The sequence below is a fragment of the Drosophila mojavensis genome, unplaced genomic scaffold, assembly GCF_018153725.1.
Source record: "Drosophila mojavensis isolate 15081-1352.22 unplaced genomic scaffold, ASM1815372v1 contig_74, whole genome shotgun sequence".
In the NCBI taxonomy this organism is placed as follows: Eukaryota; Metazoa; Arthropoda; class Insecta; order Diptera; family Drosophilidae; genus Drosophila; species Drosophila mojavensis.
This window is the reverse complement of record NW_025318899.1, coordinates 21183816-21196100: the sequence shown is the minus strand read 5'-3', so window position 1 is coordinate 21196100 and position 12285 is coordinate 21183816. Positions and strand designations below refer to the sequence as shown.

The window sequence follows — 12285 nt, the reverse complement described above, 5'->3', positions numbered from 1 at the left end:
TTGCCATTTCATTCAATTCACTTGATTTGCCAAATTTTTTCTTTTTCTTCATTAAAAATGTTTGATTTGAGTCGTGTTAATGCTGCTGAGTTAACGGCCTCGCCCTGAGCATAGCGTCTGCATTTGTTTGTTGCCTAAATCGTGGGCGAAGTGTGCGGTTCTATGGTGTAATGGTTAGCACTCTGGACTTTGAATCCAGCGATCCGAGTTCAAATCTCGGTAGAACCTGTTGATTCAAAACTCTTTTTGATGATATAATATTTTTATTTTTTTTTAATAATCAGAAATATAGTAAAAAAAATAAAATAAATTTGATCATTTTGTTGCCTATGATGGAAATTGTTTTGTAAACAAAAATATTGAAGGTTTACAGAAATTATTATGTATATGTGTAACATTATATTTATATTTAAATGATATATTCATTTAATATTGTAATATTATATTTCACAAATTTTTAAATTGAGTTTAAATACGTTTGTTGGCTTTGGTTCATTAAGTTTTTGCAGTTAAAGGCTTATCTATATTATTCTAATCTTACTTTGACTGATGCTGATAATCAATATTTTCAGCTCTGATTTAATTTGATAAGCTTACATCTTTATGCATATATATATATGAATATATCAAATTATACTGTATATATTTACTTGAAGTACCCTTTTTGCCCTTTAATTAGTAAAATTATTTAAATCAATTAGTTGATCGTCTTCATTATCTATAACCCATATGTGAATTTGCAATAGTTACACTTTGTATTATTCCTGAGCATTTGCCAACACACATTATACTTAGTGTTAATTGATAGCCTTACTAAATTATATATATGTGCATGTACATACATATATATGTATGCATATAAATATCGTCAGTCCAATCAGCTTAGTTTCTTATTGAATTGCCACAAATCCAATCAAATTATGAAGCTCAAATCAAGTGCACAGCTTTGATGAATATATACATACATTTGAGCACATGTAAAAGTGATATACAATATATGTATATATATAATTGGCAATGACCTTGGCAGTAATTGCATTGAAAGAGCTGAGAGTATAAAATTGAGGAAATATGTAAATGCCAATGACCGCAATCGCTACACTGGACACACTGGCCTCATAGAGATATGTATCGATAAAACTCTATAAACTACATTTATTTACTAAATTTTTAAAGTGAAAATAGATTTATTCCTAATATTTATTATATTAATAAAATAAAAGAAAATTAATAAACAAACAAGAAAAGCATATAAAATATAAATGTATATATATTTTACATATTTTGCTTTGATAATTTCAAATTACACTGCTCAACGAGTCTTAAAAGCAAATTTTAGTTAGCAAAATTGCAAAATATTATAATAAACATGTTTTCATTTCATAGAATTTAATTAAATTAATATTATTATTATTCTTATTATTACTATTATGAATTTGTAATGATTTCTCTTTAAGGATATAATATTATTTATATTTATTTAAATTTCGTTAGATGGCAATTATTGAATTGATATTTTATTTGCTAATGATCAATTATATTATACAAATTACATAGTATATATTTTCTTGTATTATATTTTATATCTATTTTCTCTCAGTGGAAAACTAAACTCGAACAGCCTGCACTGGCAGCTATGACAACGAAAATGAAAGCAAATTCAATTAGTTTAGTAACAAACATTTCTGTACATAGTTATGGTTGATATACATATATGAGTAGAGCTATGTATATATGCTGTCTATGTATTTATAAATCGTCAAAACAACAACGCCTTCTACAGCCAGTTGTAGTTGTTGCTATGATTTTAGGGGGCCTGGTGCTGGCATCTGCCGTTGCTCGACGTTCAGTTCCATGCGAGACGTTGAGCAGACGCGTGCCTGCTGCTAGCTGAAATCAAGTATACGCATCGAGACTAAGTATACCCGGCGGAATGCCAGTTTTTTCGAAATTATTGTCGCTGACCGGCTGCTGTATGTCTCGCAGGCAATTGTTATAATCGCTTCTCCTATATATGTACACTCACATACACACATATCTATATCTACTTTCCCATTATGCAATGCTCTTATGCTCATGACGCTCCCAGCTGGAAGGCAGCCAATGCGTCAGTACAGCGCCGCAGCGCAGTCGCAGCTGCGTGAGCTGCTCGGCAAGCAGCTGAGGGAGATTAGGGAGGCCGGCACGTTCAAGGCGGAGCGCATCATCACCTCGTCGCAGAGCACACAGATTACGGTGCAGGGCAGCGACCAGAAGATACTCAACTTCTGCGCCAACAACTATCTGGGTCTGGCGGTAAGTGCTGGGGCCAGTTGGGGCAGACACTCTTTAAGTCCTCACCCGCATCTTTCAGAACAATCCGGAGATTGTGCAGCACAGTCAGCAGCTGCTGGGCAAGTATGGCGCTGGCTTGAGCTCGGTGCGCTTCATCTGTGGCACTCAGGACATTCACAAGCAGCTGGAGCAGAAGATCTCGCAGTTCCATGGTCGGGAGGATGCGATATTGTACGCCTCCTGCTTTGATGCCAATGCGGGCATCTTTGAGGCAATCCTCACGCCTGAGGATGCCGTCTTCTCGGACGAGCTGAACCACGCCTCCATCATTGACGGCATTCGCCTGTGCCGGGCGAAGAAGCAGCGCTATAAGCACCGCGATCTTGCTGACCTGGAGCAGCAGCTGCGCTCGTCCGATGCCCGGCTCAAGCTCATCGCTACAGATGGAGTCTTCTCCATGGACGGCAACATAGCGCCGCTGGCACGCATCGTCGAGCTGGCCAAGAAATACAATGCCCTGGTGTTTGTAGACGAGTGCCATGCGACGGGCTTCTTCGGTGCCACCGGTCGCGGCACCGAGGAGTACGACAATGTCATGGGCGAGGTGGACATCATCAACTCAACGCTGGGCAAGGCCCTGGGCGGCGCCTCTGGCGGCTACACCACTGGCCCGGCCGAGCTCATCTCATTCCTGCGCCAGAAGTCACGACCATATCTCTTCTCCAACACGCTGCCACCGGCGGTGGTTGCCGTCGGCCTGAAGGTCATGGACATGCTGCTCAGCTCCAGCGAGTTGAGCCAGCGCGTCCAGAGCAATACCCAACGCTTCCGCCAAGCCATGACCAAGGCGGGCTTCACCATAGCCGGCGAAAACCATCCCATTTGCCCGGTCATGCTGGGCGATGCACGTCTGGCATCCAGCTTCGCCGATGCAATGCTCAGTAAGTCTTCTCGCTCTTCTTGCTCTTCTCTTTCCATCTCTTTCTATATATTCTTCCTCCTGCAGCTCGTGGCATTTATGTCATCGGCTTTAGCTACCCGGTTGTTCCGCAGGGCAAGGCTCGCATACGTGTCCAAATCTCTGCAGCTCACACGGAGCAAGAAATCGATCGAGCTGTCGAGGCGTTCATCGAGGTCGGCCGCTCCTTGAAGGTCATCAAATAATGATATCAGATGTAGAGTTTTCTACATCTTTTTCTGTTGCATTTAGAACTATTGCAGGAAATCAGTTGGCATTTACCGAACTGCAGCGCAGTTTCAAATATATACAAGCTATTTTTTAGCAATATATACTAAACATGGTTTTCTTCAGTAACATTATGGTATAGCATTAAAAATGCCTATGTAATACCTATAGTAAGACAATAAGTTTGTTGATTCATTTCTTCAATTCCCTTTGCCATTCCTATCAGTCTCCATCTCTTAGGAAGTCGCTCTTCTATGTGATTCTCAAAACAACATAAAGTTTCGTTAACTCATTTCAATTTGGACTCTCGCTCTTCTGTGTGATTCTCAAAAATAATCAACAGCAATTACGCAGATTCAACTCTTACAACTAAATGAAATATTGAAAAATTCTTTTGAGTTGCTTTATTTGGTTTGTCTGATTAACTAAGCAGATTTTACTATGTAAGTATAATAATCATAATCATAATAATAATAATTAGAATAAACAATTAGAATTACACATTAAGCTTAAACTAAAATTGCACATTAAATGAATGACTCGTCACAGTGGGGCGAAATGCAGGCGCTGCCCGTCTGATTACACAAAAATAGCAATAACAAATTAAATTCGCGACTTAGACAATAAATTAAAATTATACAAATAAACAAAATAACAAAAGTGAAGACAATGCAATTATGCAAAATACTTTTACAAAGCGAGAGTTGTGCGAAGATTGGGCTAAATGAATTGCATAGAATGCGCAACTGGAACAAGGATTCGATTTATATACTGTGACTATGAGAACTTTGGTTAGTTTATGCGTGTGCTTGTGACTCTTCGACTGAGATGAGTTGGGTTAGTTATCGTTTCACTACTTGTTAACGAGGCCGCGCGCCTTGGGATAGGCGGAGGCCGGCTTCTTGGGCTGCACGCGGCCGGTGGGCGGCCGTCGATTGGAGTCGAGCGCAGAGCTCGCGCTGGGCAGGCCGCTGCGCGTGGACTTGACGAGCTTGGAGGTGGCCGTAGCACTTGTGGGCGAGACATCAGCTGAGGCTGTGGTGCTGCTGCTGTTAGCATTGCCGTTGATGATGTTCTCGAGGCGCGAGCGCAGCGAATTGGTCTGGGTGTCCACAATGTCGATGTCATCGCCGGTGTGCATCGCCTGGGCCAGCACCGCCTGCAAGGAGGCGGACACCTTGGGCGAGCGGTACTCTTGAGTGGTGCGGCAGGGCATGTCCAGCTCGTAGCTGACAATGTTTTCGCTCTTGAAGCGCAGCGCACTGGGATCATTCGACTTCGCCTGCTGCAGTGCATACTCGGAGATGGGGCGTCGGTGCTGTGGATGCGAGACGGGACGTTTGCTACTAAATTTACCATCGGCATTCATCGGCAGCGGAGCGAATTTCCACTCCTCCTGCTCCTCGTCGTACTTGGCCTGCGTGTAGAGGCGCTGCTTCACCTCGATGGGCACAAAGTTGTCGATGATGAGCAGCTGGCGTTTCAGCTCCTTGACCAGCTCGTTCTGCGCCATCTCCAGTTCGCGCAGATCCTGGTTGTGGTCGTGCTTGCAGTCGTTCAGCTCCTGCTGCAGCGCCAGATACTTGGCATAGCACTTGGACAGTTTGCGTTTCTTCAACTCGACTTCCTGCTCCAGCGAGACGTTGCGCTCCCGAATCTCCAGAGTTGTTTCCTCCTGCAGTTCCAGCTGCTGTTGTATTTCGATTTCACGCTTCTTTCGCTCGGCTATCTCCACCAGCTTCTTCTCCAACTCAATTTGACGTTCACTGTACGTGTCCAGCAGATTCTTGCCGCCGCGCACCAGCTGACTCTCAAGCTCGGCCAGTTTGGCCGCCAACTTTGCGTTCTCCACGCGCTCGCGTTCTAATTGCTCACTGGACTTGGCCACTTCCGCTTCGTTCTCCTTGTCCGACTCTGGCTCCGAAACCTCCTGCTCACTCTCCCCTTCATCCTCGGCCGCTTGCAATTGCTCTTGGTTCGCGCTATCCGTCAATTCGCGTTTCACTGCTTCTCGCTTGGGCTTCTTGACGCGTTTCTTAGCTGCTGCAGCCAGTTTCTCGGTGCGCTGTTGTTGCTGCGGCGCAATGAGGCGCTTGAGTCGCTCAATCTCCTCCTGGTACTCCTTCAATTTGGCATCCTGCGGATCCTCGTTCTTAATTGGCTGGTTCTGTATGTTCTTTGCACGTTGCGCGTATCGCAGCGTCGTCAGGGTCTCATTGTAGTTATAGTTCGAGGGTCCGATGTTAGCAATCATGATCGTCTTGGAATTGCCGCCCAGCGAGTCTTGCAGCAGGCGCGTCAGTTTCGAATCGCGATACGGTACATGGGGAGAGTTCTCTGCCAGCGCTGAGATCACATTCCCCAGCGATGAGAGCGCCAAATTGATTTTGCTGGCCTCCTTCAGCCGTTCCGCCGAGGCGCCCGTCTTTGACTGACGCTCACTGCCCGCCAAGTCAATGAGATTCAGCTTGCCTACCTTGATCGTGTTCGTTTCCGTGTCACACATCTCAATCTTGATCATAAATATGGCATGCGAACTGCAGGATAATCAATACAGTAAAACAATTGATCTAGCCAACAATTTTACACCAAGACTTACCGTGAGCTATGCTCGTTCATGTTGGTGAAGCCAACGGTGCGGTTCTTGTTGCCCACCTTCATGACGTCTATCATGTCATCGACACTCTTGCAATTGATGGCGTGCAGATTGGGCACATAGACGCCGGATCCACGCTCTCGCACCTCCAGGTGCTTGGAATTCGGCTTAAGTAGATCGCGCAGCTCCTCCATATAGATCTCCAAGTATGAAACGTCCACCAGAAACTGGAAGTTTTCCGTGCGATTGATGTGCAGCCAGATCTGCTCAAAGGTGCGTGGTATGATGCCCATCAGGTCATCGTTGCCCCGCACTCCTTCCATCGTGAATGTTTTGCCTGTGCCTGTTTGGCCATAGGCGAATATGCAGCCGTTGAAGCCTTCCAGCACAGAGCTGACCAGCGGAAAGACCACTTCATGATAGAGCGTAGTCTGTGAGGCCAGAGCATCATAGGCCGCATCATAGGTGAACACTTTGCGCTGCTCTTTGTTGACATCGACGATGTTCTGTAGCTCTACGACACCACGATTGGGATACACAGTGACCACTTCCGGTGAGCCCTCAGTGCGCTCTCGATTGCTCATCGGCCGACATCGTACAACCACCTGGACGCACTCATTCGGCGTCTGGCTGCCTGCAGTGCCAGGGCGTTTGCTCTTCGCGCTCATACTGCTCTGCTCTGCTTTGCTGGTGGCTGTTTTTGGAGACGGTGACTAAAGCAGCCTTGCCTTCGTACCCCCTTTTCAACCCGCGCACTTCGGTCAGCTGCTGTTTTGTGTGGGGCTGTAGCTGTGACGACAAACAAATGTCAAGTAAAATCAATAATTTGAGAGTGACGCGAATTTTGGCTGATTTCGAGTTTCTTATTGTGTCTTCATTTATTCTCATAAATGACGTCACTCTATTGGCCAAATTTTGTGCACAAGCTGGAGTTAGTGCTTTGCAATAATTACCTGTATTTTTAAAAGCCAAATTACTTCACCTTGGGTACGTTTTTTTTTTATTGTTCAGCTGCTACCGCTAGCAAAGCTATCGATAGTACCTCGATTGGCTTTATGGGTATTTAGTAATCGAAAAATACCAGATGTGCTAGGAATTGAATTTTAATACTTAAAAACGATAAATAGAAGCTATCGAAAAATTGAAATCGTGGCTTAAAAAAATTCAAATTGTTAACATTTTATTATGTTTTATTTATTATTTTGTCTAGAAGATTTCAGCTTTTGTGAGGATTTACTATGATCGGTTGCCCCGCGCTTACGTTTATTTAACGGATTGCGCGGATCATATACATCATACCAATCATCCCCTTTGGTAGATGCATCTTTGGCTAGCACAGGAACATTACTATTAAAATTTAAACTGTGCGCAAGCCAATCATCCCCAGAAATTTCCTTTTCCACTTCACTGTCGTCTACTTCCTTCGGCTCCTTTTCGTCATCTTCAGAGTTTGCCTTGTATTTAAGATTGTTCAATTTAGATTTAAACTTGGATAACAAGCTCAACGTAAATTCCTCTCTGAAAAATCACTTTAATTAGTTTTTATCACTCAACTTAAGATTTGGCGTACAAACCTTGCCTGCCCTTTAACCGTAGTTTTTGCTTTGGCACTGTACTTCTCTTTTGTTTGTATGAAATCTTTGATATACTGATTTTCGTTCGCTCCCTTGATATCGTCTTTCTTTGCATTCTTTTCGGATTCCTTCGACAATTGTTTATCCTTGATGACCTTATCCGTTTGATATTGTCGTTTCAATAAAGCAATTTCTTCTCGGATTTTAGATCTGGAATACATTAACCATGCAATTGAAATAAAATATACAGCACGAGCTAAACACATACTTTTCTTCTGATATTTTTTGTTTTTTTTCCTCCTCCTGGGTCATTAGAACATCGTCTTCATCATCCTCAGATTCACTCTTGATATCTTCACTTTTTGGCTGCTTTGCCGCAGTGGGCTTCGACGTTCTTGATAGTTTACTTTTTATAATATCTGAATTGATGGAAGTTTTGGTAACTGGTTCTTCCTCGCAATCATCCGATAAGCGTTCGTCGTTCTGCTCTGGATCGGACTCAGGCTCTGTTTTGGGCACCTTAATGGCTTCCTTGCTGAGCTTTGGATCATCCGTGACATCGTGCAATGATTTGGCTTTGCCGGCATTTTGCTTAACAAATATTGTTGTCTCCTGTTCATCTCCTTCAGCCTCCTCTCCAAATGAAAGCAGTCCAAAGTTTCTAAAAATTTAATTATTAAATGTCTGAAAACTCCAAAGATATAGCAAATTGAGGACTTACTTGACGCCCTGCTTTTCTTTCTTGCTTTTCTTTACTTTGGCTTTACTTGGCTTCGGCAAGGAGCGCGGTACGATATCGTTGAAGGGATTGCTGAGAACCTCCGTGGATATTATGCGATGCGCATACATGGGCCGCTCCTGGTGATCAACGATACCCTCTTCTAACTTGAGCATATTGAACACTGTATCGCCGGTGACTTTGCCAAAGAGCGTATTTTTGTTTTCCAGTTCTGGTGTCGGCGCAAAGGTGAAGAAGAACTGCGAGCCGTTGTCGTCCTTGCCCGAGTTCGCCATCCCGACCAATCCGCGGCGGGAATAACGCAGTCGTGAATGGAATTCATCCTTAAATGGGTGGCCATAAATCGATTCGCCGCCGGTGCCATCGTTATTGGGATCTCCACCTTGCACAATGAATCCTTTAACCAGCCTATGGAAAGTCGTGCCATTGTAATAGCCCTCCAAACAGAGTTGAACAAAGTTGCGACAGGCCTTCGGACACTCTCTGGCCCATAACTCAATATCGATGTCACCAACTGTGGTTCTCAACAGTACTTTGCCAGATGTTGGCGGTTCCTGGATGTAAATATTACTCATTTCTATATAAAACGAATAAATAAACTGAGACACCACGAATTGTTTACTTCAGCATCGATGGTTAATTGTTAGTGATGTAAGTATTTGACAAACTATCGATTACATTTTTATATCGATAGGCTAGAGTTTGCAATATCGCTCAATAGTTCAACCTGTTGCAGTTTGATGTCTGTAGTACAAGTGTTTCCATATATTTGAGAATGCAATGTGCCTAAAAAATACGAAAATTCGTTACTAAGCAACGGTTGATTTTCTTTCATTTCCCAATTTGTAAATTATTCTCGTTTTGAACATTTTGAACATTTTAGGAAACACGTAAAGTAAACAGAACTAAGTATGAATTTTAGCGACGATCCCTTGGCTGATCTCCTCAGTGATAATAGCTTGGACAATGACAATTTCTTCGACGCGCCAGCCGGTGGCGCCGCCGCGAAAAAATTGCCAAAATCGAGCAAAGCCAAAGGAAAACTAGAGGATTTATTCGGAATAAAAGAGGAGAGTGAATCAGATGCTCAAAATTCTGCAGCTGCTAAGCAGGGCAATGCCAAATCAACAACAACAAGTACACCGCGTATTGTCAAACAGAAGCCTTCACTCTCTATGGATGATGCCGAGGATGATGACTTGGGATTTGATCCCAAGCGTCCAAAGAGCGGCGGAACAGCACGAAAAAGTCTTTTTGACGATTTACTGGGAGCTGCAGAACCTAAGAGAAACATTTTCGATGACATTGTAAACAACAGCGAATCGGCAAATAAACGTCCAGCTACGGCTAAGCCCTCAATGTCGCGCCAGTCCACGGATACCACAACAGACTCCAACTTCCACTCACAGGCACGTCCCAAAACAGCAGCAAGCGCTGGTAGACGCAGTTCTGGAACTGTGCAGTCCTCCAATCTGAATGCCGATCCCCTGGGTCTGTTTGGCAAAGAGACGAATACCAATGTTTCGGGCATGTCTACGCCCGTGTCCAAAAAGCGCGGCACAGCTGACTGGCTGGGTTTGAGTTCCGACAATGCAGAAGCATCTCCAGCTGCCGAGGAGGAGCTGGAACGTGCTGCTTCCCCACCCACGCCAAAATCCACAAAAGAAACCACAACAGCTCCAAAGAATAGCACAGAGATACTGCGCCTTCCGGACTCGGACGAGCCAAAGCTAGAGGCGAAACAGCCAAGTGTTGTGCCCCCTGTGGATAGCACAGCTCATACTATCCTAATGCTGAATTCCTTAAACTTGGAGAGCAATCACAGCTATACCGCCCTGCAGCAGCAGGAGACTCAGCTGACGATTGCAGCCCAAATGAAGAGCCAGGAGCGCGCTTTGGTGGAGATGCAGCAGAAGCAGGAGACTCAAGATCGCAAATTTCAAGCGCTGTTGCAACAGCAGCTACAGCGCCAACTGCAAATGGAGGAGCATATCAAGGCTCAACAGGAGCGCATCAATATGCACCTTCAGCTGATGATGAGCCAGCCCATCGTGGCACAAGCCACAACCACCGATACCCAGCCAACTCCCACTCAGAGCGAGAAAGTTCCAGCTGTTTCCATGGCAGCCAAGGATGAGAGCAAGGAGCAGATGCTGCAGCTGGAAACGGATGTCAAGCGACATTTGCTGGAGAAGCAACGACTGGAGGAGCTGGTAGCCAACATGCGAGTCAACTATGAGCAGGAAATTGAGCTGATCGAGAGCTCCTACAAGTAATTTCTGTAAGTCCACTAAATTCCACAAAGATCTCACAATGTGTTTTTTTTTTTTTTTTTGATTAGAAAACAACTCAAGGTATTGGAGCAGCACTTGACTGCAGTCGAGGAGCGTCTGAAGCTGGAGAACTCCGAGATGAAGGAGTACTATGCAGATAAGCTGGAGAAACTCAAGAGCGACTACGAACTGCAAGTCTCAAGCTTGAAGCAGGACCACGAGGACGACTTGCGCGCGCTGCGTAGCTCGCACGATGCGGACATGGAGCGCATAAGGCAAGCCAAGATGCTGGAGCAGGCGACGGTGCGGGACCATGGCAGCTACTTGGAAACGTTGCGCTTGGCGTCCAATGATCTGCAAGAGCTGCGCGAAGGCCTGAGCACAACGAAGGAGCGCGAGCAGCAGCTGGAATTGCGAGAGCGTCGTTTGGCAGATGCGGAGCGTCGCTTGAAGATCGATGAAGAAGGCGCCGACCAAGAGAAGCGACGTCTCATGGAGCTAGTGAGCACATTAGAATTGCAGCTGGAACGCCTCTCCAAGGACACAGCCGAAGAGAATTGGCAGTTGCGTCAGCGCATGGCCGCAATAGATTCGGAGAAGAAGGCATTCGAGCGGGAGAAGCAGTTTCACCGTGAGCAAATGGAACGCGACGAGAAGCGAATGGAGGAGCTCAAAGCGCTGCAGCTAGCCGAAATTGAGCGCATGCACCTGGATGTGCAGCAGGAGCGCAATCGCCTGTTAGTGGAGCAGCAGAAGGTCGAGATGCGGCACAAGCTGCATGAACAGGGCGACTTGGATAAGGAACGATTGGAGGTGGAGGCGCAGCTGCAGGTGGCGCGAGATGCCATCAAGAAAGCCGATGAGCAGCGGGAGCGCTGTCACAGACAACAGCGCGAGCTGGAGCAACGCAAACGAGTGCTGCTCGAAAAGGAAAACGCACTCAACCTCAAGGAGGATGAACTGGTGCAGACCTCGAGCACCTATCGCGTGGCCATTAAGCGTCTGCAGACGGCCGAACAGAAGTCTCGGGAAGCCGAGCAAATGCTGCATGCCAAGCTGCAGCTGCTGGGCAACCGCGCCCGCGAGCTGAGCGAGAAGGAGGCACAGATCTCACAGGAGCGCATGCTACTCACCCAAGATCGTATTGCCTTGCATAAAATGAAGCAAAAGATTGGCCAAAGCAAATGCGCGCTCTGTAAGATGGGCGTCGAGAGCGTGGAGTTCAATCAACGTATGGCCGCCCACGGCAAAGGCCATGACAAAGGAAGTACCGAGACGTCTGCGCTAGAGGCAGAGGCTCGCGCTCAGCCCATATCTCAGATAGAGAATCAACCGGCAATCTTGGCGGGTGATATTGTGGACCGCATGTTGGACGAAAACATTGAAGCCTCTTATCGCAGAATGTATAATTTGTCGGAAAATGGAGAGCTGGATTTTTGGGCAACTGTTGGACTTGATGATGACTCGAAAAAGTTGGCTTTAGACAATGGGAATGCCTTGGACATCGAAGAGTTAATGTTAGCCAATCTGAATACGCGATAGAGATTAATATTTGAATTTAAGCACTGTTTTTCGATATTTTTGAATAACAATCGATATATCCAACATAGTTTTCAGTGTGTACATTTGCTTTAAATATTTAA

At 45.2% G+C, this 12285-nt stretch overlaps 4 protein-coding genes and 1 non-coding gene across 5 annotated transcripts; 3 read left to right on the top strand and 2 right to left on the bottom strand.

Annotated features, from left to right (window-relative positions):
- Nucleotides 1-156: 156 nt before the first annotated feature.
- Trnaq-uug lies at nucleotides 157-228 on the top strand. Its single transcript has one exon. It is a non-coding gene; the product is annotated as a tRNA-Gln (tRNA).
- A 1610-nt stretch (nucleotides 229-1838) lies between these two features.
- LOC6583199 (2-amino-3-ketobutyrate coenzyme A ligase, mitochondrial) lies at nucleotides 1839-3571 on the top strand. Its single transcript, XM_002008838.3, has 4 exons — nucleotides 1839-1973; nucleotides 2090-2295; nucleotides 2354-3215; nucleotides 3281-3571. Exons 1-4 carry the CDS (start codon nucleotides 1934-1936, stop codon nucleotides 3436-3438), a joined length of 1266 nt encoding a protein of 421 aa, XP_002008874.2. The 5' UTR covers nucleotides 1839-1933; the 3' UTR covers nucleotides 3439-3571.
- Nucleotides 3572-3849: 278 nt separating this feature from the next.
- On the bottom strand, nucleotides 3850-7114 carry LOC6583198 (kinesin-like protein Klp68D). The gene is made up of 3 exons (XM_002008837.4): nucleotides 7010-7114; nucleotides 6060-6845; nucleotides 3850-5997 (listed from the first exon to the last, which is right to left on the bottom strand). Exons 2-3 carry the CDS (start codon nucleotides 6722-6724, stop codon nucleotides 4314-4316), a joined length of 2349 nt encoding a protein of 782 aa, XP_002008873.1. The 5' UTR covers nucleotides 6725-6845; nucleotides 7010-7114; the 3' UTR covers nucleotides 3850-4313.
- A 114-nt stretch (nucleotides 7115-7228) lies between these two features.
- On the bottom strand, nucleotides 7229-9027 carry LOC6583197 (spliceosome-associated protein CWC27 homolog). Its single transcript, XM_002008836.4, has 4 exons — nucleotides 8352-9027; nucleotides 7899-8291; nucleotides 7631-7840; nucleotides 7229-7574 (listed from the first exon to the last, which is right to left on the bottom strand). Exons 1-4 carry the CDS (start codon nucleotides 8942-8944, stop codon nucleotides 7247-7249), a joined length of 1524 nt encoding a protein of 507 aa, XP_002008872.1. The 5' UTR covers nucleotides 8945-9027; the 3' UTR covers nucleotides 7229-7246.
- A 135-nt stretch (nucleotides 9028-9162) lies between these two features.
- LOC6583196 (trichohyalin) lies at nucleotides 9163-12251 on the top strand. Its single transcript, XM_002008835.4, has 2 exons — nucleotides 9163-10641; nucleotides 10711-12251. The coding sequence occupies exons 1-2, from the start codon at nucleotides 9281-9283 to the stop codon at nucleotides 12182-12184; spliced, it is 2835 nt and encodes a 944-aa protein (XP_002008871.1). The 5' UTR covers nucleotides 9163-9280; the 3' UTR covers nucleotides 12185-12251.
- Nucleotides 12252-12285: the final 34 nt, after the last annotated feature.